Source organism: Oncorhynchus gorbuscha, linkage group LG16 (genome assembly GCF_021184085.1).
Source record: "Oncorhynchus gorbuscha isolate QuinsamMale2020 ecotype Even-year linkage group LG16, OgorEven_v1.0, whole genome shotgun sequence".
NCBI lineage: Eukaryota > Metazoa > Chordata > Actinopteri > Salmoniformes > Salmonidae > Oncorhynchus > Oncorhynchus gorbuscha.
In genome coordinates, this window is record NC_060188.1 from 29,634,364 (window position 1) to 29,661,611 (window position 27,248).

Consider the following 27,248-nt stretch of genomic DNA (forward strand, 5'->3'; position numbering starts at 1 on the left):
GACATGCTGTACGATAGAAATGCATCTATTGAATGGGTTCGCTTGCTGAGCTTTGACCTAGTGTTAACAACACACGATTTAATAGCTCGTAGCTGCTACCCTGCCAGGCTTTAAAACACCATGGCCTCATGCATATCTTCTGACACATATCCCTGCTGTTACTTAGGAAACTGATGTGGTGCCTGCAGTGTTCTACCACGACTACTACATGTCCTACTGCTAATCTAACACTTTACAATGCCATCTGATGGTAACGGAGCTAATGAATAGTCTGTGCTAGTGTCAGTGCTATTGATAGCCAAGGACAGCCATGCTAGCTACAGTAATGTGCCATCTCAATGATGGCTAGCTATATAGCTAGTTGCTACGTTTTAATGGGCATAGATCGGACTGACATGCAGAGGCGTATATACTGTAGGCTATAAAGTATCCTACAGGGTTGTGTTTCTACTTCCAGGGGGATCTCTGTATACAGTACGTATATCTTATGGTTTTTGAAGCCGTCTTTTGAGAATGCATCTGGTGAATGGTTTGATTTAGTCTCCATGTCATTACTGGCACATCATCCTTACACAATAGACTGACTGGCCAGTCCCTCCCAATGGCTATGGTAAGATGCCATAATAACATATCTGCTGTACAACCCAAGTCATTTGCAGAAGGGCATACGAAGCATGTATTGTGTTTCAACTGTGAACGGTCGTTTCAAACACCAACGGGTGTGTGTGCATCTTCTGAATGGTTTCATTGACCTGAATAGTGCACTGTTTATCTGTAGGCTTAGGCCTACTACACAGGCTACAATGTACAGTGATTCAGACCAGTGTTTCCCAAATGGTGGGTTCCTGCGGATTTCTTTGGGTTGAGTCATACGACTGGGCACTGGCCATATGCTTTTGCTTTATTTGTGGCTTATATTTTCAGGAAAACACCCAAAAGCTCTATTGAAGATACGTTTGAAAAACACACACACACACCCACAGGAAGAGAATACCCCCCCCCCCCCCCCCAAGTCTGACAGTGGAAACACACACCGACGCGCACACACACACAGGCCTGTCACAGGGGAGGTGGAACACAAGCTCGATCTGTATCTACCACTTCCTGTCACCATGTTGTGCTTCCTGTCATTCCCCAGTAGTGTTTGACACTGTCGCAGAGTCAGTCTTGAGCGTATTCTGCTGAATATAGCTCTCTGATACAGCGATTGCGCCACAACGTGGCAGACACCATAGCAACAAATATATATATATATTTTTTTTTTACCCAGCACCCTTAGCTGTCAGATGTAGTGACACATGAACCCCCTAGAGCACATATGTCAGAGTCAAGGCCCGCGGGCCACATCCGGCCCGCGAGAAGGTTTTTTACGGCCCCTGGGATGATCTTGATTTATTATTAGAACCGGCCCGCAGACCGCAGCAAGCCGGCAGCCCGCAGATCTTTTACACGCACCAATACTACATTTCCCACAATGCAACGGTGACGCACCGAGCAGTAGGCTGCTTCATTTCAATATTTATTGGCACAGCAGTTGTCAGCATCACAGTAAAATTAACTTTCAGATACCCATCAAAAATGGCAAAACGGAAGGTGGACACTGAGAACCGGGGGTTTCAAACAAGGTGGGAGTCGGAGTATTTGTTCACGGAGGTAGCTGGAAAACCTGTGTGTCTTCTGTGTGGAGAAAGTGTGGCGGTACTGAACACCATTGCCGAGAGAGTAGACCAGTTGTCCATCAATCTAAAAGAGCAGCTTGTGAAAAAGGGAAAAGATTTCATTGCATATTCCTTGGCTGTGGATGAGAGCACCGACATTTCTGACATTGCCCAGTTGTCAATTTTCATCCGCGGAGTGGACTCCAGCCTAAGCGTGACAGAGGAGTTTTTGGCTTTACGTCCTATGCATGGCACAACTACGGGGCATGATTTGTATGAAGAGGTGTCAAGATGTGTAAATGAGATGGAGCTGCCTTGGGAAAAACTCGTGGGTTTGACAACCGACGGAGCACCTGCGATGTGTGGACACAGGAGCGGACTGGTGGGGAAGATACGGGAAAAGATGCAAGAGGAAAACGCGACAGGTGAGCTGACAGCTTATCATTGTATCATACACCAGGAAGCGTTGTGCGGTAAAGCCTTGAAAATGGAGCATGTAATGAGCATCATCACGCGCACAGTTAACTTTATCAGAGCCAAAGGTTTGAATCACCGCCAGTTCAAGGCATTTCTGACGGAGTTAGAAACGGAGCATGGTGATTTGCCTTATCACACAGAGGTGCGATGGCTAAGCCAGGGAAAGGTGCTTCAAAGATGTTTCGAGCTTCGTGAGGAGATTTGTCTGTTCTTGGACAGCAAAGGGAAAGACACAACACAACTCCGAGACGAAATGTTTCTGTGTGAAATGGCTTTTCTGTGTGACATTACGAGTCATCTGAATGCAATGAACTTGCAGCTGCAGGGTCGGGATCGTGTCATCTCTGATATGTACAGTACAGTGAAGGCATTTAAAACCAAACTGACTCTGTGGGAGACGCAGATGCGGAAAGAAAATTTGAGCCACTTTCCCAGCTGCCAGACCATGAAAGAGAAGCTCTCTACCAGTGCGTTCCCGAGCGCACAGTTGGCCGATAAAATAGGTATGCTTGCCGCTGACTTTCGACGCCGATTTGCTGACTTTGAAGCACAAAAAGCAGGTTGGAACTGCTCGGTAACCCATTTGCTGTTGACGTGGAAAGCTCACCACCAAACCTCCAAATGGAGTTGATTGACCTCCAATGCAATGATGCACTGAGGGCAAAATATGCGGCAGTGGGTGCTGCGGAGTTCGCCCGTTTCCTCCCGACACAATGCCCCAGCTGCGCATCCAGGCTGCTCAAACGTTGTCTATGTTTGGCAGCACATACCTGTGTGAACAACTGTTTTCTTTGATGAACTTGAACAAAACATCACACAGAAGTCGACTTACTGCTGAACACCTCCACTCAATTCTGAGGATTTCCTCAGCTCAGAGCCTTACCCCGAACATTGATGAACTTGTGGAAAAGATGGGACACCACCAAGTATCACCCTCAACCTCAAACAAGTGAACATTACTGTGCAATCACATATTTAGAGTTTTTACTCAGTTCAAGTTTAAAAGTTAAAGTTTAATATTTGTTTTCACTGCATGTTACTTCTCCTTAAACAAAGTGTTGTTTTTGATTAATAGATTTTTGCACTTTATTTTATTGTATTTCAATCCAATTATATTTTAAAAATATTTCAGTTGAGTGGATGATAGAAAATTGCTATTATTGTTTTTTTCTTTGAAGTAAATTTAGCCCACTTTTGCTAAAATAGAAAATATAGGCTACTGATGGTGCCTTGAATACCGGTTTCTTTCATTTAATGTTCATGTTATGGGGATTTTTATATAAAGGAAATTTGTCTTTTGTGTCTGTTGAAAATTAAAGATTACTGACAGAGCCATAAGAAAATATTGCTTTATTTATCTGATCATATTGGAATATATTTGTTAGGTTTTCAGTAGGTTCAATTAGGTTCACTAGACTATATGCGTCATTTAAAAAATTTTCAATGAACATTCGAACAGTCCGGCCCTCGGCTTGTAGCTAAATTTTTTATTTGGCCCTCCGTCCATTTGACTTTGACACCCCTGCCCTAGAGACATACAGACAGATTGAGACTAATGGTGCGCGGGTGTGCGCATGTGTGCGGGCACTGTCAGACTGCATCCCCAGCACATCGTCACATCAAGTCAACAAGGAAATCAACCAACCCTCAAAACCACCTAGCTCTCTCTCTCTCTCCCTCTTTCTCTAAACCTGCACATCTAGACAGGAAAACATCTTCAACAAATTATTCTCTCCCCACTGCCCCCGCCTCCCTCCCTCCCTTCCTCCGCCTCCCTCCCTTCCTCCCTCTCTAAACCCCAGCAGTGTGGTCCCTCTCCCCTCCACTGTTAAAACCAGCATGTCTCCTTAGGTTCATTATCAGATCACCAAGTGGATTATTTAGCTAGGCAAACACCCTCCTCTGCATCCTCCTGCCCCTGCTGTGGTAGCTGTTCGCACGCTATGCTAACATTTTTAGGCCTAAGGCAGCAATGTAAAATAGTGTCTGGGACAAAGTTGGTGTTATAATGTGGGATTCGGGCTTTGAATTAAAGGCTGCAGTTTTCACCTTGAGCAATGTATTTAAAAAAAAATATGAATCTCAATTATGAATATTTTTTTTATTTATTTTGTTTCCAAAGGAACTAGTTGGTTGCTAAGCTAAATCAATCAGATACTCTAAATGTACACTACCGTTTAAAAGCTTGGGGTCACTTATAAATGTCCTTGTTTTTGAAAGATACCCACATTTTTTTGTCCATTTAAAATAACATCAAATTGATCAGAAATATAGTGTAGACATTGTTAATGTTGTAAATGACCATTGTACCTGGAAATTGCTGATTGTTAACTTAGAGCTAGGCCCCTTTTTTCTCTCCACTTCCTGTCTGAATGACGTGCCCAAAGTAAACTGCCTGTAGCTCAGGCCCTGAAGCCAGGATGTGCATATAATTGGTACCATTGGAAAGAAAACACACACAAACACTGAAGTTTGTAGAAATTATTACTCAAATCAATGGCACCAACTAAACAGACTTTTTGGGATACAAAGAAAGATTTTATCTATCAATGACACTAAAAAGACACTACATGTTATAGCTGGGACCCTTTGGATGACAAATCAGAGGAAGATTTTCAAAAAGTAAGTGAATATTTAATCGTTATTTGTGAATGTATGAAACCTGTGCCAGTGGAAAAATATTTTGATGTGGGGCGCCGTCCTCAAACAATTGCATGGCATGTTTTCGCTGTAATAGCTACTGTAAATTGGACAGTGCAGTTAGATTAACAAGAATTTAAGCTTTCGGACGATATAATACACATATGTACATAAACATTTTAAAATCCATATTATTTATTTGAATTGCGCGCCCTCCAGTTTCACTGGAAGTTGTCCCGCTAGCAGGACCCCGAGCCTAAGAAGTTAATGGAATATCTACATAGGCGTACAGGAGGCCCATTATCAGCAAACAATACTCCTGAGTTCCAATGGCACGTTGTGTTAGTTAATCCAAGTTAATCAAGCTAATCATTTTAGAAGGCTAATTGATCATTAGAAACCCCTTTTGCTATTATGTTAGCACAGCTGAAAACTGTTGTTCTGATTAAAGAAGCGATAACACTGGCCTTCTTTAGACTAGTTGAGTATCTGGAGCATCAGCATTTGTGGGTTTGATTACAGGCTCAAATTGGCCAGAAACAAATAACTTTCTTCTGAAACTCGTCAGTCTATTCTTGTTCTAAGAAATGAAGGCTATTCCATTCGAGAAATTGCCAAGAAACTGAAGATCTCGTACAATGTTGTGTACTACTCCCTTCACAGAAAAGCACAAACTGTCTCTAACCAGAATAGAAAGAGGAGTGGGAGGCCAACTGAGCAAGAGGACAAGTGCATTAGAGTATCTAATTTGAGAAACAGACGCCTCACAAGTCCTCAACTGGCAGCTTCATTAAATAGTACCCGCAAAACACCAGTCTCAACGTCAACAGTGAAGAGGCGACTCCGGGATGCTGGCCTTCTCCGGGATGCTGGCCTTCTCCGGTATTCTCTCTCTCTCTCTGCGGGTTGCCTCAGGCTCATGCTTGTGATTAAAGCATATTGCCCAAACTGATTGCATTTATATGGCGTTCCTCTGTGAGGGATGCTGAAAATACTCTAGTCACATTCCCTGTGTACACAGGCCTGGCTGAGAGCTATGCTGTGTGTGTGTGTGTGTGTGTGTGTGTGTGTGTGTGTGTGTGTGTGTGTGTGTGTGTGTGTGTGTGTGTGTGTGTGTGTGTGTGTGTGTGTGTGTGTGTGTGTGTGTGTGTGTGTGTGTGTGTGTGTTCCATGGTAACCAGGCCAACCGTGTCAAACATGGGCCCGCGTGCCCAATTTTCAAGGCGCATGAAACCATATGCTTATTTTTTTTTTTAAAGGAAAAACTGCTAGTGAAATACAACCTACGCACAAACTCAGCCCTGCCTCACTGGAGTCTAAACTGCTGACTGTGCCAGAGCTTCTACATACATTTGTCCATTGTGTTCGTCTTCTGAATGTTACCTCATGTCTCACTCTCCCTCCACCACTCCCACCCCAGCCAGCCATCATAACCCCTCCACCCCACTGAAGTGCACATACAGCTAGCTGGGCAGTGCCTCGAGAGAAGTAACAGGCTATGCTAGGGTTGTTATTGCTATGCTGTTAGCATTAGCAACATGCTAGCGTAGTGCCAGCCACATGCCAGCTAAATCCTGTGGAATGGCTGAGAGGCAGGAACCAGGAAATGGGTAAACACAGTGGTCAGCCCAGCCACATTCCTCACTGTATGCGTCCCAAATTGCAACCTATTCCCTATACATTTAATCTGGGCCCATAGGACCGTTTGGGATGCAAAACTTTCTACCCATCTCCCTAAGTAACCCGCTGAAGGTAGGTGTTGCCCTTAACATAGGTTGAGATTTACCCTCATTCTTCATCTCAACCATTTGGGAGATTGATGGAATACTAGCTGATCCTGTATAAGTTGTTAAGAACAGCTCACACAAACTGAAAGCAACCAGAGCATCTGTTTTATCCCCCCTCTCGCCCTCTCGCTCTTTTTTTCTTTCTTTCTCTCGGTCTCTTCCTGAATCGGGTCCATGGAAGTGTAAGAAGTCTGTCTTCCCTACTAAAGCTACATACGGTGTGCTTATCCTACTTCATACTATTTAGAACACACTGTTTAGTAAGAATGAATGCAGTAATCAACACACATCACCATATTAGGCTCATCCTACTGGGAATGCGTCATCTAATAATCTAATGCACAATTGCGTTGATTCCAGCCATTCGTTCATTTTGGTGCGGCGCGTCGCTTTATGTGATTATCAGTTGTCAAACAAGTGGATCTCGAAAGACGATTATCTTCCTCAATAGTGTGGTGTGGAATTCTACGAGATGAAAAGCCAAAACGAGTATGACATCCTGTCATTTTAAAGCACACTAAATGTTCGAAATGTCAAACTATAAAACGTTATATTTTTGCATACCCTAAATGTCTCCTATTTAGAACGCAAATATGGGTATTCGGACACTCCCTGCCACAGCTCCAGGGGACGGGCGGGCGGGCGGGCAGGCAAGCAGGCAGGCAGGGAACTATGACAAGCTGCCAGCTAGGGATGATGCCAGAGCAGGGCCCAAAATTCAGACTTGGTGTCGTACTGTACTATCAACATGATTTATTCACATCTTTGTGCTATACAGTAGCCTGCTTGCTAGCCTGATGTTGCTATGTGTCATTGTGTGTCTTTGGTGAGATGACAATATAGCATTGGTGAATGTAGAGCTAGTCAGGCACATAGGCTAACTGCACATCTACATGGATACATTATCTGAAAATGGTTCACTACTGTAACTATCTCAGCCACCCTTATTCACTAGAATAACTTCACACTCAGCTGTAGAGTTTAAACATTTTATTTTTTTACTGGTTTGCATTTGGCTGGTGTTTTATGGCTGTGAAATCATGCTGGGCAGCTGCGTTCATTTTCCACTGGTCATATCTGATCTCTGAGGTCATCTGGAATCTGCTCTCTCAGTCCGCCCTCATTCTCATGTTGTATTTCATGCTGGTAACCACAACCAGTTTATAATAGAAATAAGGTACCTCGGGGGTTTGCAGTGTATATGGCCTATATACCAATATACTGAACAGAAATCTAATGCAACAATGTCACTGACTTACAGTTCATATAAGGAAATCAGTCAATTGAAATAAATGAAATCATACCCTTATGCCCAGCCAATAAGAATGAGTTTTTCCCCACAAAAGGGCTTTATTACAGACAGAAATACTACTCTGTTTCATCAGCTGTCTGGGTGGCTGGTCTCAGATGATCCCGCAGGTGAAGAAGCTGGGAAGGGGAGGTCCTGGGCTGGCTTGGTTACACGTGAGGCCGATTGGACGTACTGACAAATTCTCTAAAATGACGTTGGAGGTGGCTTATGGTAGAGAAATTAACATAACATGTTCTGGCAACAGCTCTGGTGGACATTCCTCCAGTCAGCATGCCAATTGCCCCCTAAAAACTTGAAAAGATAAACATCTGTGGCGTTGTGTAACAAAACTACACATTTTAGTGGCTTTTATTTGTCCCCAGCACAAGGTGCACCTGTGTAATGATCATGCTGTTTAATCAGCTTCTTGATATGCCACACCTGTCAGGTGGATGGATTATCTTGGGAAAAAGGAGAAATACTCACTAACAGGGAAGTAAACAAATTTGTGCACAAATGTATAGGATATTTTATTTTAGCTCATGAAACATGGGACCAACACATTGCGGTTATAATTTTGTTCAGTAACATATTCCAGTCAGCAGATGCTTCTATCCAAAGCGACTTACAGTCATGCTTGCAAACATTTTACCTACGAGTAGTCCCAGGAATCAAACCCACTATACTGGCGTTGCAAGCGTTATGCTCTACTAACAGCTACAGTGCATACCTCTCTGTGTCTGTCCTCATTCTTATTACAGCTCTAAAAGCCATTACTTAGATTTTGTCCATTATAGTTTTAGTACAGCACATTTCATAATTGACTCTATAGGAAGATAGAGATTAGTATAGAGAGATATCATTGAGCTGGTTTCATATCGAGTGAGCGCGGGCAGTATCTTTTATGCTCTGACCGATTATTGGCCAAAGTTATTGTAGATTATGTTTTCAAATGTCAAATAGCTTAATTCGATGTTCACAATTTAACTGGGCAATACGCCATGATAGTGGAGACACTGAAAACACTCAGGTTTTTTCAAATGTGTGTGCTGTGCACGTTTTATAAAGTGGGCGAGTGTTTGTGTGTATGTGTAAAATGAATTCCCTGAAGTCTAGACCGAAAGTGATGCTGAGACTGGGGGAAAAAACTGCCTTCTGACTGCCGCCTGGGGAGAAGGAGACAAAGAGAGAGAAACTGGTGTCAAACTAACATTTGCCGAGCTGCGGGTTGCTATGGCGACGGGCATCACGTGACCACGGTGATGGTATTCACACAGAGTGGGGAAGCCGTTGAGAGAGCTCAGGTGAGATATTCTTGAAAAGCAGAGTCAAGATTACAATGCATTTGATAAAATATTGATGCTCCCTAGGCAGAGAGAGTGAGATTGATGCGATGTGTGTGGAGGGAGAGGTCAAAAACAAGGTTGCGAAAGAAAGGGCCTATGGGATATTTAAGGATTTTTATGCTTGTTTTATTTATTTTCTCTGACCGACCCAATCATTCTATATCCCTCTCACTTTAAATATTCAAGCCTAAATGCTGTCAAAATGTGCTTAACAAGTCACATAAGTTACATGGACTGTGCAATAATTGTGTTGACTTGTTGCACCCTCGACAACTACTGTAATTATTGTTATTTGACCATGCTGGTCATTTATGAACATTTGAACATCTTGGCCATGTTCTGTTATAATTTCCACCCGGCACAGCCAGAAGAGGACTGGCCACCCCTCATAGCCTGGTTCCTCTCTAGGTTTCTTCCTAGGTTTTGGCCTTTCTAGGGAGGTTTTCCTAGCCACCTGCTTCTACATCACTGTGAGGCCAATGGTGACTTAAAAAAAAAAAGTTGAATTAATGGCTGTGATATGAGAACTGAGGATTTGTAGTTACTTCGCAATACTAACCTAAATGTAAGAGTGAAAAGAAGGAAGCTTGTACAAAATACAAATATTCTAAAACATGCAACAAAACTAAAACTGCACAGAACGTGGCAAAGAAATTAACTTTATGTCCTGAACACAAAGTGTAATGTTTGGGGCAAATCCAACACATCACTGAGTGCCACTCTTCATATTTTCAAGCATGGTGTTGGCTGCATCATGAGTATGCTTGTAAACAGCAAGGACGAGCTCGTTTTCTTAAGGATAAAAAGAAACGGAATAGCGCATAGAGCTAAGCACAGGGTAAATCGTAGAAAACCTGGGTCAGCCTGCTTTCCAACAGACAGAGATTTTAGATATTTCTGTATTTCTTATTCAATAAATTAGCAAACATTTCTAAACATACGTTTTCACTTTGTCATTATGGGGTATTGTGTGTAATTGGGTGAAGAAGAAAAAAAGTCAATTTAATCCGTTTTGAATTCAGGCTGTAACTCAACAAAATGTGTAATAACTCAAGCGGTATGAATACTTTCTGAAAGAGAAAGGGGATACCTAGTCAGTGGCACAACTGAATGCGTTCAACCGAAATGTGTCTTCTGCATTTTAACCCAACACCGCTGAATCAGAGGTGCGGAGGGGGGCTGCTTTAATGTTGCTATTTGGGACACATCCATAGACTGACTGTTTGGGACACACCCATAGACTGACTGTTTGGGACACACACATAGACTGACTGTTTGGGACACATCCATAGACTGACTGTTTGGGACACATCCATAGACTGACTGTTTGGGACACATCCATAGACTGACTGTTTGGGACACATCCATAGACTGACTGTTTGGGACACATCCATAGACTAACTGTTTGGGACACATACATAGACTGACTGTTTGGGACACATCCATAGACTGACTGTTTGGGACACATCCATAGACTGACTGTTTGGGACACATCCATAGACTGTCTGTCCATAGACATCCATAGACTGACTGTTTGGGACACATCCATAGACTGTCTGGTTGTAGTTATCTAATAGCTGGAGAGAAAGAAAAATCATCTTTGCTGTCTGCTGCACAGGGCCAATCATATGATATTATGCAACAAAAAAAACACTTCTGGTTTATGTGCTTTGAATTGGTTGTTCCTTTTCTTATGTGATGGTGTAAAGTAACTCATCCACAGCTGTCTTAGGACGAAATGGTTCTGTTTTTTAAACATCTGGATGGCGCTGCTGGGCTTTCACCAGCTGAAATGAGCTGTAAAATCAAGAGGCATCGTTTTTAGGCTTATATTCCATTCGGGAGGTGTTATGCAAATGATGTGATGAAATTGAGCCCTCATCAGTTAAAATCATGTTGATTTACGGTTCAGTGTGGCTTTGTGATAAGTAGTCCGTCTCCGGTGTGAAAGAAAGCTAAGAGGTATTGGTATTTTACTAGGGGTCGTGATCTGGCTTGCACACAGTTACCATGAAGCTTCTGCCTTTTTGGAGCAGAGGTGCGCGACAACACCTACTAGCAGCCCCGAATAGAGCGGCTGATAGTGTGATGCGTCTTTCACTTGACAAGAAGACGCATCACACTCCTATACTTAATTTTTTTGAATTGAAAAAAGTTAGACTATTTTGATATTGAATCCTGCATTGTTGGGGAGGTGGCTTGCAATCTTCTTTTCGTAAGAGCTTACGAGGCAGACGGTGTTCGTGTCACTCTGGAATGCTGGAACTTGAAGAGGAGATTCGAGGACTTGGACCAATGCTGAATTCCAAAACCTTGTTTGTCATGTTTTCTTTTGTCTTCTTCTCCCTTCTGCCTCTTACACAGTAAACCTCCAGTTCCTGTATAAAAACCACACGGCTCATTACATTCTCCCCTGACCAGCTGATGAACTCAATTCCCTTGTTGCCTACTTTTAATTATTTCTCACATCTGTGCCCCCCCCCCATCTACCTTTCTTTACTCCCCTCCTATGAGCACAAGACATTGAAAAGATGCGTTTGGGCAAATTTTGCTCACTGGGCCTAGGTGACATAGAACTGGACTAGGCCACTGTGGGATTTGGCGTTAGAATTCGAGCAGTACAAAGTCGTAAAGGTTGAGGGTTGTGTTTATCCTTTAACCTCAGCAAGTGGATATCCACCTTATTTATACTTGACCCTCTTAGCGCGCTTGTGGATAACTCTGTTAGAGCTGTTGTTGTTCATCTGATTAGTTGGTGGGGTTTTTTTTTGACAATTGAATTCAAAATGCATATGAATAACGTTGTCATGGCAACCCTGGATCAGAACAAATAACTGAATAAAAGGATTCCTCACAATTTATGATATGAATAATACACGTGAAACTCCATGACCTGTGTGTGTATGTGTGTGTGGCCACAGCCACGTGCATGACCCCATTTCAAATATTAAACCTCATCCCACTGAAAGCAGAACACGTACCAAAAAAACGCCCTGACACGCCCGGACACCTCTCTAATACACTAATGCAGGACGGGAGGTTATGAAAAATACATCCCCCTGTTAAATATAAATCACCTGAGTACCACTAAAATACGCCCCACCTAGCCGCTCACTGGAGCACCCTCACCGCCGCTCTCCACACCCACATGTTGCCAGCGTAACATGGCACCCCAACACCTCCCAGAAGTATGTCCTCGCTGCCAGAGTGAATTTGGCTGGCTGCAGAGGGAGGAGAGAGGCCTTAAATACACACACGCTCTCTCTCCTCTCTCTCGCACTCACACACATGAAACTAGATAGACTTTATTAGGTTGGATGAGAAGCCATTAGCTCAGCAAGAAGCCATGAGGGTGTGTGTTTGTATCAGCGAGCCGTATAACACCACCCCTGTCTGTCTGGTTGTTGGAGGCGTCTCCTTCCGCCCCGTTAGCGCATTGCCTGCCTGGCTCTCCTTTTAGCTCCGGGTAGAGGCCTGTAGGCACAGATTTAGGATCAGCTTACACTTCCCGTAGTCTTGTACAACCATTAGTGGTGAACCTGCTAAACTGACCTTAGATCATTTTCTACTGCAAGGGTTCCCAAAGTTTTTCACTCTGGGGGGGCCCCCTTCCAGCATCAGGGAACATCCTGCGCACACCCCACGTCTAGTTCTATGGGCACAAGCACTGTTCATGACAAACTGTTCACCACCCCTCTTGTGGGTGGAGAGAATTTTGCAGGTTTGATGCTTATTTCCTGCAAATCTCCACATTTTGTCTTGGGATGCAAAGGAGATGTTGCGGATTTAAAGCATATTTTCTTGCAATTCTATACATTTTGCCACATCTATGTGTTCATGTGATATTTGAGTGACAAAAAAATTACAACATCTATGGGCTAAAAAACAAACATTAGCTGACATGGGCTAGTTGATCTGGACATTTCAGACAAGTTCTAAATAGCTCTCTAAGGTATGTATTGACTTAACATGCCAAGAGGAAAACTGATGATGCACTACTGTTCTAGAGGACATGTCTCCTCTATGGGAAGCCTGTTGTGGTGTAAACCTTGCGTGTTGGTGAGTGTCGAAACTGACCTATGACCTTTTTGTCTTCTCTCGGCAGGTGTTCACCACCTACTCCAACGAGGACTACGACCGGCGTAATGATGACGTGGATCCCATGGCGGCGTCGGCTGAGTACGAGCTGGAGAAGAGGGTGGAGAGACTGGACCTCTTCCCTGTGGAATTGGAGAAAGGTAAAAACCTGGTGGAATCTTCTAGAGCATTACAGAACCCTACTGATCCTCACTATATAGTTAGTCCTGCATGGTTCAGTCGGTAGAGCATGGTGCTTGCAACACCAAGGGCCGTGGATTTGCATACGTCAAATGTATGCACACGACTGTCGCTTTGGAGTTCAATAGCATAAACCAGAAAGCCAGAGAGAATTAATTAACTAACTATTAAAGTTACAACTAGTAGCTAAACATTTTCAGTGAAGTCTGTAGTTTCCATTAAACCCCCCCCCCACACACAAAATATATATATAATATATGGGACTCACAATCACAGCCAGATGTGACACAGCCTGGATTCGAACCAGGGACCGTAGTGACACCTCTTGCACTGAGATGCAGTGCCTTAGACCGTTGCGCCACTCGGGAGCTTGAATTGCTTCAACTAGCTAGTTGAAGTCTTTAAGTAACCTTTACCTTTTTCCTCACAAATCTGCTAGCCACATATATTTGCATGACAAGCGAACACCTTAGTGGTCACCAATGAATCCAGAGTCGCCCGTTATCTCCTTATTGGATTTATATTACACTAGATTAGCAGTGGCTAATTGGGTTCTAATACGGATAATGCCCGCTTATACAAAGTGGCGTAGTAGCTTTAGCTAGCTACTGTATCTTCCAGTCAAGGTCCCCCATTTTATTCAATTTATTTCCTTTACATTGGGAAGGGAACATATTTATGAGGGTAGAGTTCAGTTGGGCCTTCTCGCTGCAGCAAACAAAGGAAAGGAGGGGTGCTTAACGACCATGACAAATATGATGAGAATGGCTTACCAAGACAAACTTCCAAAGGGAGCACTCAACAAAAAAAGAGCAGAGACTGATTTATTTTTGCTGACTTTAATCTGCAAACAGGTCAATGACATTTCGACGTCAAGCTGACGTCTTCCTCAGTGACCACTGCACTTAGCTCCTATTTCTAGCTAGTGGCCCATTGAGACACAACAATTGATTGAAGGGAGCAAAAATAAATCAATCTCTGCTCTTTTTTTTTTGTTGAGTGCTCCATACCTTGAATTAGTCCTTTTTGGAAGTTTTGTCTTGGTAAGACACTCATATTTACGAGGTTATTTCCCCATTTCCTATCTCCTATCCCCTCTTCTGCACAGATGGGGACGGTCTGGGGATCAGCATCATTGGCATGGGTGCCGGGGCGGACATGGGTCTGGAGAAACTGGGCATCTTTGTCAAGACGGTCACTGACGGAGGAGCTGCACACCGAGATGAAAGGTTCTGAACAATCTGTGTTTCAGCAGTGTATCCCAAAATGATTTTCTTTTTGCTTGCCCCTCGTCCTCTTTTCCCATTGTTCACTATCACTCTCTTCCTCCCTCCCCTGCAGGATCCAGGTGAATGACCTGATCGTGGAGGTGGATGGGACCAGTCTGGTGGGCGTGACCCAGGCCTTTGCTGCCTCCGTCCTCAGGAACACCACCGGCACTGTCAAGTAAGAATCCTCACTCAATAGCTGTCAATAAACACTTTGTTTCAACATCAAGCTATTGGTACAGCATCTATAGTGTATTTACTGCACTCTGGTCAAATATGGTGCCACAGTACCCTGACAAAATCTGTTATGAGAAACTAAGCATGGGATTGGAGAGAAGGGGGTCTAGATACAGAACTGTATAAAGACTGGTGATGGGGAACCAAACACACTATTGCTCCCAAGTACCATAACTCTACCTCCCTTCAGACTGGATCACAATTGGAATCCCTCTCTGCCCATTCCCACCTCTAATCGCCTCATCCTGACACTCTCATTCCGCTCTCCTGCATTATTAACTGCCTGTGGGGGTCTTTGTGTTAATTGGCGGGGCAGTTTGACTGTAGTGTAGCTAGGCGAGCAGAGACGTCTCTCATTGTCTTCACATCAAAGCCACCCAGAGATCGGACAGCCTGATTTTAAGACATTAGCCTGGATCCCAGGGAGATGGCGGAGAGGCCGGTGTCTGTGAGGGAGCGGCGAGGCTATTTATAAAACAGCCTGGTCCAACCTGATTCTCGGACAAAGCTCAGGTTGCTGTCTGACACTACGGACGGTAATAAAAGGAGTGAGGGAGGAAGAGAGGGAGGGAGGGATGCCCCAGAAATGTTATCGCCCAATCGGACTCTTGTCTCTCCTTGTGGAAGCACCTTTGTTCAAAGTGAATTTGCCACCTGTTGTTCAGTTTTGTACGCCCTGTTTAATCAAAAATCCAGGAAATGGATTAGTCTGTAGACAAAATTCTCTGTGGAGATGATGTATGACCTCATCCAAGGTAGGATGGGTTTGTACAGATGGTGGCAGGGGGACACTTGCAGATTCACACGTACAGACGGTTCCAGACAAGGCCTGGTTGTTTTCCACTTCGCCACTTCCTGGATGGAGCGTGTCTCTGAGCTTGTGAATATTCATTGATTTAGCACATCCGTCGATCCTCCTCACAGGCTGCTGACTGGTTTCACGGACAGGTGGTGATGTTTTGATTGGTCCAAAATTAGAAGCGCCTTCTCTCTGGTAATTATGTTTCAGCATAGTCGCAGCAAATAGATGGCGTGGTTTGTTTTGAAAATGCTGGAGAGGTTAGGTGTCGTATTTGCTTGACATCTTTCTCCGTGCACAGCTTGGCTTTTCCACATAGTGGTTAGATTCCTAGTCACCGTTTCTTCCCTCCCTTTTGACCACCACGGAGTTATTTCTCCTCAGGCAAGAAACGGGCACCCTAGTGGGTTCTGAACCCTCACACACTCATCACCAAACCCCCGCTCACACTGAATGCCACAGTGATGCTGGCAGTCGTGTTGAATGATGTCGCTACCTCTCTCTGGGGTCTCATTGCGCATATGTGGTAGTCTAGTCTCAGGCAGGGATACAGATTGGTGACCAGAGGGTTGTTAGTTCAAATCTCACTTACGGGATTTTTCTGATGTAATGATCAGTGCCATTTCTTTTCTGCAGTGAACCATATTAGGTGTACAAAAATATATCACGTTAGAATAGATTTAGAAATGGTCGTTTTCATCATATTGTCTAGAGCACAAACATCAAGGGATATGATGTTCTGTTGAAAGGATCCCTTTTGGCACAACGCGGTGTTAGCTACAGCGACACGGTTTCCTTAGTCTTTACGTGTCACTGTGCATCGGGCTGCTTTGCACACAGGCTTGGGTGTGACAAATGATCCCCAGGCAACCGTCAAGTTGAGGTCTTTCCGCTCGATCATTCCATTGGACAAACATGTGACAGCCAGAGCTGGTGTCGCGGTCTTAAGGGTCCCATCTGCAACAGGATAACTCTGTAGACGCTTCAGTCACTCATTCTATAAAACGTGCATGTCCTCTCATGCTTTGTTTATTTCATTGTTATTCTCTGTGATACATAGAAAAGGGGTGTTTCTAAAATGGCAATCTATTCCCTATATAGCGCTCTGGGCAAAAGTAGTGGACTAAGTAGGGAATATGGTTCCATTTCAGACAGTCTTCAGATGGCGTGCGACACTTATTCACTGAATTGTCTTTCTCCCTCGGCATAATCTTGTCACATTTTCTACTCGTTACAATGTCAACTCATCCATCCATGTACAGCGAGTGTCATGTTCCTTCCAGGCACAAGCTGTAATTTTCATTCCCCACCAAATGTTGCTGCCCTGACTTGCACTTGTTTGTAATCTGTGGGGGGCTATTTTCTTGGAAAATGTAACTGATGAGTTATTTGAACTCTACAGTCTGGTCCTTCTATGATTATATCATATTTATCTACATTCTACTGTGTATCTTCTGAAGTTGCAACCACCAGACCTAAGCTTAACCACCCTACCCTAGTTTTACCTTACTACCCACTTAAACCCTACCCTTTCCCATTGGCTGCTCCTTGACAGACATGCCTTCCTTACTCACCCCGTTGGTCGTTGTTGCCCATGCAGGTTCATGATTGGCCGAGAGAAGCCAGGTGAGCAGAGCGAGGTGGCCCAGCTGATCCAGCAGACCCTGGAGCAGGAGCGCTGGCAGAAAGAGATGATGGAGCAGCGCTACAGCCAGTACATGGAGGAGGACGAGGAGGTGAGGGGCTCACAATGTTCTGTGTCCCAAATGGCATCCGATTCCCTCTGATGCACTACTTCTGACCAGTTACCATAGGGTCCTGGTCACACACACACACACACCATGAGAAAGATTACTTCAGCCCATCCAAAACATATTCGCTCGTTCCGTCAGTCAATAATATGACAAAACAAGATGGCGCTAATGAAGCGTTTGACACTTCCTCCCCGAAGCCTTACAGATGTTCCGACTCCCTTCACAATGGAATAATACAACTAGAAATTCTAGACAGAACACTCCTTGTTCACCTCCCCTTCACTGATCTAACAGGACCGGATAGGTGTAAGCAATGTGACGGAACCTAGGTGCACATAGTGCTTTATACCTGCCCAGTCATCTCAGATCTTTGAAAGGGGCTGAATAAGGACAGAGGCGGTAGGGGAAAGCGTTGTGGCATGAAGCCCAGCCCAGCAATTGTCTTAGTTCCTTGTCTCCCCTCAGTCTCTTCCATGGAGCGGAAATGCTTGAATAATTGAATCCGTCTCCATGTTAAATTCAATCACGTTCAATAGATGTCTGGGCTTGGGTGTGAAAGACCGACAAGTATGGACCAGATGCCACGACCCAGGTCTGGTATTCCATCACACTGCGTCTCCCCATCAGAACATGCCTCCCTCCCAGCAGATCTGATCTTGCGTCAATGTCATTTCCTGCTAAAGATGCGTTACCAGTTAACATACAAGTCCTTTCTGATACGTTTTTATGGGTAGGCATTGTTTGATGGCACTGTCCTATGTGACTCCGGCTATAATCCCTCAGTCTCCGTGCTTTGTTTCTCCCCCGACTCTGGTTGGCTATGCAGCGGTCAAACAGTGGAAACATTTTCAGCACGTTTGGAGAGTTGACACATCAGACAGTGTTGTTGTGACAGGCGCGTTCAGGGGGCTTCGATGCTTCGGTCCAACTGGGAGGGTTCAGACGGGCAGACAGACCAGTGTTGATGGGGGGGGGGGGGGGGCATTCCCTCAGAGAGTGACTCATTGGTATGACAGGCCTTTGTTGGGGCCTGTCCCAGGCGGCTGGAATGTTTAGAATGGCTGTGTGTCGGTCTGTGTGTTGGAATTCTCTCTCTGGTGTGTGTGTGTGTGTGTGTGTGTGTGTGTGTGTGTGTGTGTGTGTGTGTGTGTGTGTGTGTGTGTGTGTGTGTGTGTGTGTGTGTGTGTGTGTGTGTGTGTGTGTGTGTGTGTGTGTGTGTGTGTGTGTGTGTGTGTGTGTGTGAAGGGGGACTTTCAAACAGAGGTGTGTGTCTTTTTTGTGTTACTGACCTCACCAGGTCCATATAGACCAGGGGTGTCAAAGTCAAATGGACGGAGGGCCAAATAAAAAATTTAGCTACAAGCCGAGGGCCGGACTGTTCGAATGTTCATTGAAATTTTTTTAAATGACGCATATAGTCTAGTGAACCTAATTGAACCTACTGAAAACCTAACAAATATATTCCAATATGATCAGATAAATAAAGCAATATTTTCTTATGGCTCTGTCAGTAATCTTTAATTTTCAACAGACACAAAAGACAAATTTCCTTTATATAAAAATCCCCATAACATGAACATTAAATGAAAGAAACCGGTATTCAAGGCACCATCAGTAGCCTATATTTTCTATTTTAGCAAAAGTGGGCTAAATTTACTTCAAAGAAAAAAACAATAATAGCAATTTTCTATCATCCACTCAACTGAAATATTTTTAAAATATAATTGGATTGAAATACAATAAAATAAAGTGCAAAAATCTATTAATCAAAAACAACACTTTGTTTAAGGAGAAGTAACATGCAGTGAAAACAAATATTAAACTTTAACTTTTAAACTTGAACTGAGTAAAAACTCTAAATATGTGATTGCACAGTAATGTTCACTTGTTTGAGGTTGAGGGTGATACTTGGTGGTGTCCCATCTTTTCCACAAGTTCATCAATGTTCGGGGTAAGGCTCTGAGCTGAGGAAATCCTCAGAATTGAGTGGAGGTGTTCAGCAGTAAGTCGACTTCTGTGTGATGTTTTGTTCAAGTTCATCAAAGAAAACAGTTGTTCACACAGGTATGTGCTGCCAAACATAGACAACGTTTGAGCAGCCTGGATGCGCAGCTGGGGCATTGTGTCGGGGAGGAAACGGGCGAACTCCGCAGCACCCACTGCCGCATATTTTGCCCTCAGTGCATCATTGCATTGGAGGTCAATCAACTCCATTTGGAGGTTTGGTGGTGAGCTTTCCACGTCAACAGCAAATGGGTTACCGAGCAGTTCCAACCTGCTTTTTTGTGCTTCAAAGTCAGCAAATCGGCGTCGAAAGTCAGCGGCAAGCATACCTATTTTATCAGCCAACTGTGCGCTCGGGAACGCACTGGTAGAGAGCTTCTCTTTCATGGTCTGGCAGCTGGGAAAGTGGCTCAAATTTTCTTTCCGCATCTGCGTCTCCCACAGAGTCAGTTTGGTTTTAAATGCCTTCACTGTACTGTACATATCAGAGATGACACGATCCCGACCCTGCAGCTGCAAGTTCATTGCATTCAGATGACTCGTAATGTCACACAGAAAAGCCATTTCACACAGAAACATTTCGTCTCGGAGTTGTGTTGTGTCTTTCCCTTTGCTGTCCAAGAACAGACAAATCTCCTCACGAAGCTCGAAACATCTTTGAAGCACCTTTCCCTGGCTTAGCCATCGCACCTCTGTGTGATAAGGCAAATCACCATGCTCCGTTTCTAACTCCGTCAGAAATGCCTTGAACTGGCGGTGATTCAAACCTTTGGCTCTGATAAAGTTAACTGTGCGCGTGATGATGCTCATTACATGCTCCATTTTCAAGGCTTTACCGCACAACGCTTCCTGGTGTATGATACAATGATAAGCTGTCAGCTCACCTGTCGCGTTTTCCTCTTGCATCTTTTCCCGTATCTTCTGCACCAGTCCGCTCCTGTGTCCACACATCGCAGGTGCTCCGTCGGTTGTCAAACCCACGAGTTTTTCCCAAGGCAGCTCCATCTCATTTACACATCTTGACACCTCTTCATACAAATCATGCCCCGTAGTTGTGCCATGCATAGGACGTAAAGCCAAAAACTCCTCTGTCACGCTTAGGCTGGAGTCCACTCCGCGGATGAAAATTGACAACTGGGCAATGTCTGAAATGTCGGTGCTCTCATCCACAGCCAAGGAATATGCAATGAAATCTTTTCCCTTTTTCACAAGCTGCTCTTTTAGATTGATGGACAACTGGTCTACTCTCTCGGCAATGGTGTTTCTGCTCAGATTCACATTTAAAAAGAGTTGCCTTTTTTCTGGGCAAACTTCGTCACAAACTTTAATCATGCAGTTTTTGATGAAATCCCCCTCCGTAAATGGCCGGGCTGATTTAGCGATCTCTTCTGCCAAAATAAAACTGGCCTTGACAGCAGCCTGGCCTTGTGATTTGGCTTTTTTGAACAGAGCCTGTCGAGATTTGAGGCCTCGTTTTAATTCCTCTGCCTTTTGTAGCCTTTGTTCCATGTCCATATTCTTGTTTTTGTCCGCGTGTTTCGTTTCATAATGTCGTCTCAGATTATACTCTTTCAGTACCGCCACACTTTCTCCACACAGAAGACACACAGGTTTTCCAGCTACCTCCGTGAACAAATACTCCGACTCCCACCTTGTTTGAAACCCCCGGTTCTCAGTGTCCACCTTCCGTTTTGCCATTTTTGATGGGTATCTGAAAGTTAATTTTACTGTGATGCTGACAACTGCTGTGCCAATAAATATTGAAATGAAGCAGCCTACTGCTCGGTGCGTCACCGTTGCATTGTGGGAAATGTAGTATTGGTGCGTGTAAAAGATCTGCGGGCTGCCGGCTTGCTGCGGTCTGCGGGCCGGTTCTAATAACAAATCAAGATCATCCCAGGGGCCGTAAAAAACCTTCTCGCGGGCCGGATGTGGCCCGCGGGCCTTGACTCTGACATATGTGATATAGACGGTACAGTATAGTGGGGTTTATTGCGTCAATCAACAGAACGATTAGAAACAAATTTGTATAAACTATTTCTCAACAAAGATTCCCGTCACTGCAGCCACGGAGTCCCCTGACAAGCTTTGCCTTTTGACAGGCTTCCCTGGTAAACATAAAATGGTGGTTGCCCAATTCTAGGGTGTCAATTCTGGCCCACTAGCATTCTACTCCTGGAATGGCTTTTTCCTCTAAGCTCAACTTTACCATCTAGTGGCCATTTTAGGGTAGTGTGTGACATTGTTGGTTCACAACAAGACCGAAACATGACAGGAATTTGTCTATATGCACTCCCTGAATATATTGTGAATGTACTCTGAATCTTCTGAATGTCCTCCAGACAGGTGAGTATGCCACGGACGAGGAGGAGGAGATGAGCCCCATGTTCCCCAACGCCATAGAGGTATTTGACCTGGCGGAGAATGAGGACATGCTCTCCCCAATGGAGATGGACCCTGAGAAAATGGCCCACAAGTTCAAAGAGGTGAGCAGGGAGGCTTGATTCCAAAGGCAAATGTTCATCTCGAAATGGAGAAGTTATATTCAATTCAACTTCTTGTTGAGAGAGCGTATGAGATGAGACATTGTGCTGGAGTGAACCACGGTGTTACATTATTTATTTTTTTACCTCTCTCTCCCTCTATAGCTACAGATAAAGCATGCGGTCACCCAGGCTGAGATTCAACAGCTGAAGAGAAAGGTTAGACCTGCTCCAAAATCAATTAACCAACAAACATAGGACTGGTTTCACAGACCACCGTTAACCCTCGACTAAAACACACAGTCCCGGAGTAAACTAGAAGTACACGGGAGTAAACGTGACACTTTCTTCCCTTATGTAGCTGGCGCATTCAGAGCAGGACAAGCTGCGCTGGCGCATGGAGCGTGCCCAGCTGGAACAGAGCGTTCGGGAGAACAAGGAGCGCATGGAGAAGCTGGAGGGCTACTGGATGGAGGCCCAGAGTCTGTGTCAAGCGGTGGACGAACACCTGAAGGAGACACAGGCCCAGTACCAGACCCTGGAGCGCAAGTACAGCAAGGCCAAGCGCCTCATCAAGGAATACCAGCAGAAGTAAGGCTGATATAAGGGGGATTCTGAGGGTTTGTAGGAGGGAGAGGAATGGAGGATTCTGGGGTTTGTAGGAGGGAGAGGAATGGAGGATTCTGGGGTTTGTTGGGGGTAGTGCTGAGCAATTAACCGAAATTGCAGGTTTTTTGTTAATAAAAACGACCTAGATCGGTTCAATTACTTAAATTCCTTTGGTTGAAGGATCTACGATCATGCATGCCTGACGAGGCCAATGAAATCTGTTTCTCGCTTTAAACCCCGCCTTCCACAGGTGATGAACGTGAGGCTCAGATGAATTCCTTCAATTTAATACCGCTCTTCACCGAGCCCAGGAACGGGCGGTGCTGCGCCAAACAGGTGTTGTACCTCGTTTCCTTCTTTCAGGGAACAGTAGTTATAGTCGTAACACTACGTTCCCTTTCAGTCAGTCAACTTCGGTACAACATACTATGGGGAAGAATAATCACACCCCAAGCCGCCCCAACGGATACTAAATTAAATGGCCCCTGACCCCGCCAGATGCGGCAGTCTGGGTATTGCGCCTCCAAAACCAACACCAAGTCCCATGTAGTCGCAATGGGTTTAGAGACCCGTCTGAGACAAAGAGTACTGAAAAGAAACAAGTCCTTTATCTTGGCACCAGAGCTCAAACGCTTGTCCCTTTTCGTAACCAGGAATACCAGCGGTCCCGGATCTTCGACATAGGAATCATTCGGATTGGAGACGGGAGGATTAATTCCTCTCTCAAAACGAGCACTGAGGCCTCGGGAACAGTCGACGTGATGAGGCTGCAGAAGCGTGGGTGTAGCACAACAAATTGTAGCCTGTAACCTGACATCACTGTTGGCATGATCCAGGGCAACACTGCGCCATTGGTTGGAGCAGACAGTGAGACTCCCGTGAAGTAGATCTTGTAGACTTGGAGAGATTGGTTGTACTTCCATTTCCACCACTCGTGACAACCGTGTGTCTGAACATGAAGGAACGCTTTTCATCGAACTCGCATATGGGAGACAACACTTTTAACACCAGTGAACACTGGAACTCGGTTGAAAAAAACGGTGTTCATGTGCCAAGGTTCACAGGCTCCGGTTATGTGCCAAGGTTAATTGGCCGGGACACTTGGAGGTACTGTTGTCACAACACGCGTCTGTCAGTTTAGGCAGTAAGATGTGCTCTGGTAACCGGCGGGCATCTAGCGCTGGACCGCACGCATAAAAAATAGACAGGGAAAACTTTATTATAGAGGTTACCCTACCGACCAGTCATAGGTCTGGCGACCAAAGCGCCTTGTAACCTAGCTGGGAATGGGATAGACAGCTCTGAAAAACAGACCCCTTCTGTCGTAACAGATGGGGGAGATTCGTAATTAAATCTAACTCCCAGGAATGAAAAGTGTTTAGCTGGAGACAGACAGCTCATATGAACCAGAGACTGCATGTGGGATAATAGCATGATCGCGTCAACCCCTGATCGTTCCCTTGACTCTGCTACCAACAACCCACTAATCGCCTAGAGACCCCATAACCTGTATCACTAAACACCTCATAGGGACTAGTGAGCTACAAGCAGGAATCCGCAATAATTCCCAGTAATGAGCCACCTGTGGGGGAGGGGCGACCCAACTTGTCACAGTTACCCTGGGGAGATTGATATACCTCTTGATCCCCATGGAGCGCAGTGTAACAGAGGGGGCAGCATTAAACACGCTTCCAACATATACATATATGAAGCCCGGACCCTTTATGGGCATGGGGGCTCTGGCAATGGCTGATGTATCACCCCGTTTGACATGGCTTTGGCCTTGGCACTGTTTCCTTCACTCCATCCAACTCCAGGGGGAAATGGGGATGTTACCATAAAGCCGGGGGAAAATATATTAAGTTTCACTCGCAGGAAGTTAAGCATGCTAACCAACATTAGCCAGGAGGATTTTTTTAGCATAAGCTAGGCTAGCTAGCCTCTTTGACCGCAGCATGGTCTTGCTACTGGGTAACCGAGGTGGGACCGGACTCTCCATCAACAAGTCTGGGAAGAGAGGCAAGCGGTGCTTGACCGAGGCAGACACCGGCGTTAGGGTGTAACGTACGCTAACCCCATTCCGTACAAATGTGCGCAACCGCGACATTCAAACGAGGCCGCAAAGAAAACGAATGGGACTGTATCGACCGTGTTGGCATCAACATTTGGGGTGTGAACTACATTTCTATTCAAGCATTGATTGACATGGTAATGGGACTATAGTATTGGAGAAAATTTGACAAAAACTGGCCCTTCCGACTCTGTACGTTACATCGTTACGTGTCATGGCGTAACATACATCACGCATAAAGCAACAAATTCTGTCTTAAATGCTGACCAGACCGGACACATCGCGCGTGTAGAAATCCACATTGCCGCGCCCGCACGCCCTGTGCCGCCCCGGCAAGATGCCGGCTCTACCACTATGGGACAGTTTAGTTGGCGCAACGTAAGACAGTCTCATTTTCAGGTGGTTTGTTTTAGTAGCGTGAACCGTTGCAGTTCACACTGAGCGGAATAATTGAAAGAATGAATCCTACCCTCACGCGTATCACCTATGGAAGGCAGGGCTTCCAGCGAGGCGCAGATTTCATTGGCCTTGTCAGCCGTGATTGTAGATCCTTCAACTGAAGTCACGAGAGTGCGACTCCCCCATTGTAAGTTGACTGGCGGAAATGGAGCTAGTAAAATGATTTTTTTGACAGACAGCGTACTTAGCCAGCTATTAGGCAGCTACAGCCACTAGGTTCGTCAGACAGTACAGTATGGGGAGCACCGAGATAACGTTGGTTGTTTGTTTGGCTGACTGGCTGCTAATTGCCTGAGATGAGATGACTGAATAAAAAATAAGTCATAAAATAAAAACGAAATAATATACACAACTGATGTATCATATTAATTATATTGATGTCTTCTCAATGTGGACCTGACAGAGACAATTAATTGTTTTCAATGTTTTGGCAATTGAATGTTCACCCCCCCCCTCCCCTCCCCCCCATTTTTTAAAATTGAAAACGAAATTGAAAACCATGAACAATTTTTGTATAATGAACCGAAACCGAACCAAACTCAAAAAAAGCACTAATGCTCAGCACTAGTAGGAGGATGAGAGGAATGGGGGTTTCTGGGTTTTGTAGGAGGAAAAGGAATGGGAGGTTCTGGGGTTTGTAGGAGGTAGAGGAATCGGATTATCGGGTTTGTAGGAGGATGGATGGGCAGGATTCAGCCTAACCACGCACTGTGTCTCAGGGAGATTGAGTATCTGAAGAAGGAGACGGCTCAGCGCAGAGCCCAAGAGGAGACAGAGGCCACTCATAAGGAAGAGGCCGACAACCTCCAGGACAAGGTGTTGTATATTTAGGTTCTACTGTATGTGGAAACATTTCATGAAATTCTCAATAATTATGTAAGACATTTTGCTTTGGTTAATCAAGATGCATAGCAAGAGGATGCTACTGAGTTATGATCATTCTGTCTGGACATTTTGTGTGTAATAAAAGCCCCTTCTCTCACTCTCCTCAGATCACAGACCTGGAGACCAAGGTGGATGCTCTGAAGACCTCTGATCCCTCCTAAACCTCTGGCAGAGAGAGAGAAAGGAGGGACAATGCCTTCACACTTTTACAATCCACGTTGCACCTAACGGATTGTAAGAATGACTAAAGAAGAAGAAAATAATGGAGAAAGGAAGACTTTAGGTGCAGCAGTTTTAAGTGGGGGGTGAATTGAAGACTTTAGGTGCAGCAGTTTTAAGTGGGGGGATTGAAGACTTTAGGTGCAGCAGTTTTAAGTGGGGGGGGATTGAAGACTTTAGGTGCAGCAGTTAAGTGGGGGGGGGGATTGAAGACTTTAGGTGCAGCAGTTTTAAGTGGGGGGGATTGAAGACTTTAGGTGCAGCAGTTAAGTGGGGAGGAGAAGGGGGGGGATTGAATAATTTTTTTAAAACTGATGTCTTGTCATTTGCTTCGAGCCGCGTCAACAATCCCAATATGCTCCTTATTCAGTACCTGGAGTCCTTGTTGCATTGAACCACATTCAACTAGTTAACTGCCCAACTGATCAATCTGTGAAGGAGGTTGCTTGTCTTCTATGCTCTTCTTTTTGTCTAATCACTTGTAAAATAACTAACCAGGAAATACAGCCCCTACTGACTTAATGCTTCTAGTCTATTCTAGACTTACTGGATATGGGGAACAGAACCGGACAGAAGAAACTGCATTGATGACAGAGACTCTCCTCCGATACTGTTGAATATACTGCTGATAGACAGTGCTTCTGCTGTATGGCATGATCTCTCTTGATTTCTACTAACTGAACAACGGAAACTGTCCGCTTCCCCTTTTTTGCTAGACTGCTCCCCTTGTATGATGGAATGACTCAGGTTGGGTTCGAGTTCATTTGTACAGTGATGATATGCTTGTTTTGTATATATTCTTTACATATATTTAAAATAGCTTAAAAAGCTTAAGCATTGGTGGCTGGGTTGGGGGGGTGGGAGGGAGGGTGTTGAATGGAATCGACGTAAGCATCGAGAAGACTGGGTATACAGAAGATGGTCTTAATTCCAAGTGGATACAGGACACGCAAAGTGGGTGCATTTTCCTTTTCTATTAGCAA

The 27,248-nt window shown here is 44.7% G+C and overlaps 1 protein-coding gene across 1 annotated transcript in view; it reads left to right on the top strand.

The window, feature by feature from the left end:
• The window catches only part of LOC124000148 (neurabin-2-like), a 67,418-nt gene extending 41,064 nt beyond the window's left edge, over positions 1–26,354 (top strand). Inside the window, exons 3-11 of the mRNA XM_046306326.1 lie at positions 13,305–13,437; positions 14,586–14,706; positions 14,819–14,923; positions 17,382–17,517; positions 21,882–22,025; positions 22,188–22,241; positions 22,384–22,613; positions 25,881–25,977; positions 26,154–26,354. Of these exons, the coding sequence (XP_046162282.1) occupies positions 13,305–13,437; positions 14,586–14,706; positions 14,819–14,923; positions 17,382–17,517; positions 21,882–22,025; positions 22,188–22,241; positions 22,384–22,613; positions 25,881–25,977; positions 26,154–26,207 (1,074 nt within the window). The 3' untranslated portion in view covers positions 26,208–26,354. The remainder of the gene's footprint in view (positions 1–13,304; positions 13,438–14,585; positions 14,707–14,818; positions 14,924–17,381; positions 17,518–21,881; positions 22,026–22,187; positions 22,242–22,383; positions 22,614–25,880; positions 25,978–26,153) is intronic.
• Positions 26,355–27,248: the final 894 nt, after the last annotated feature.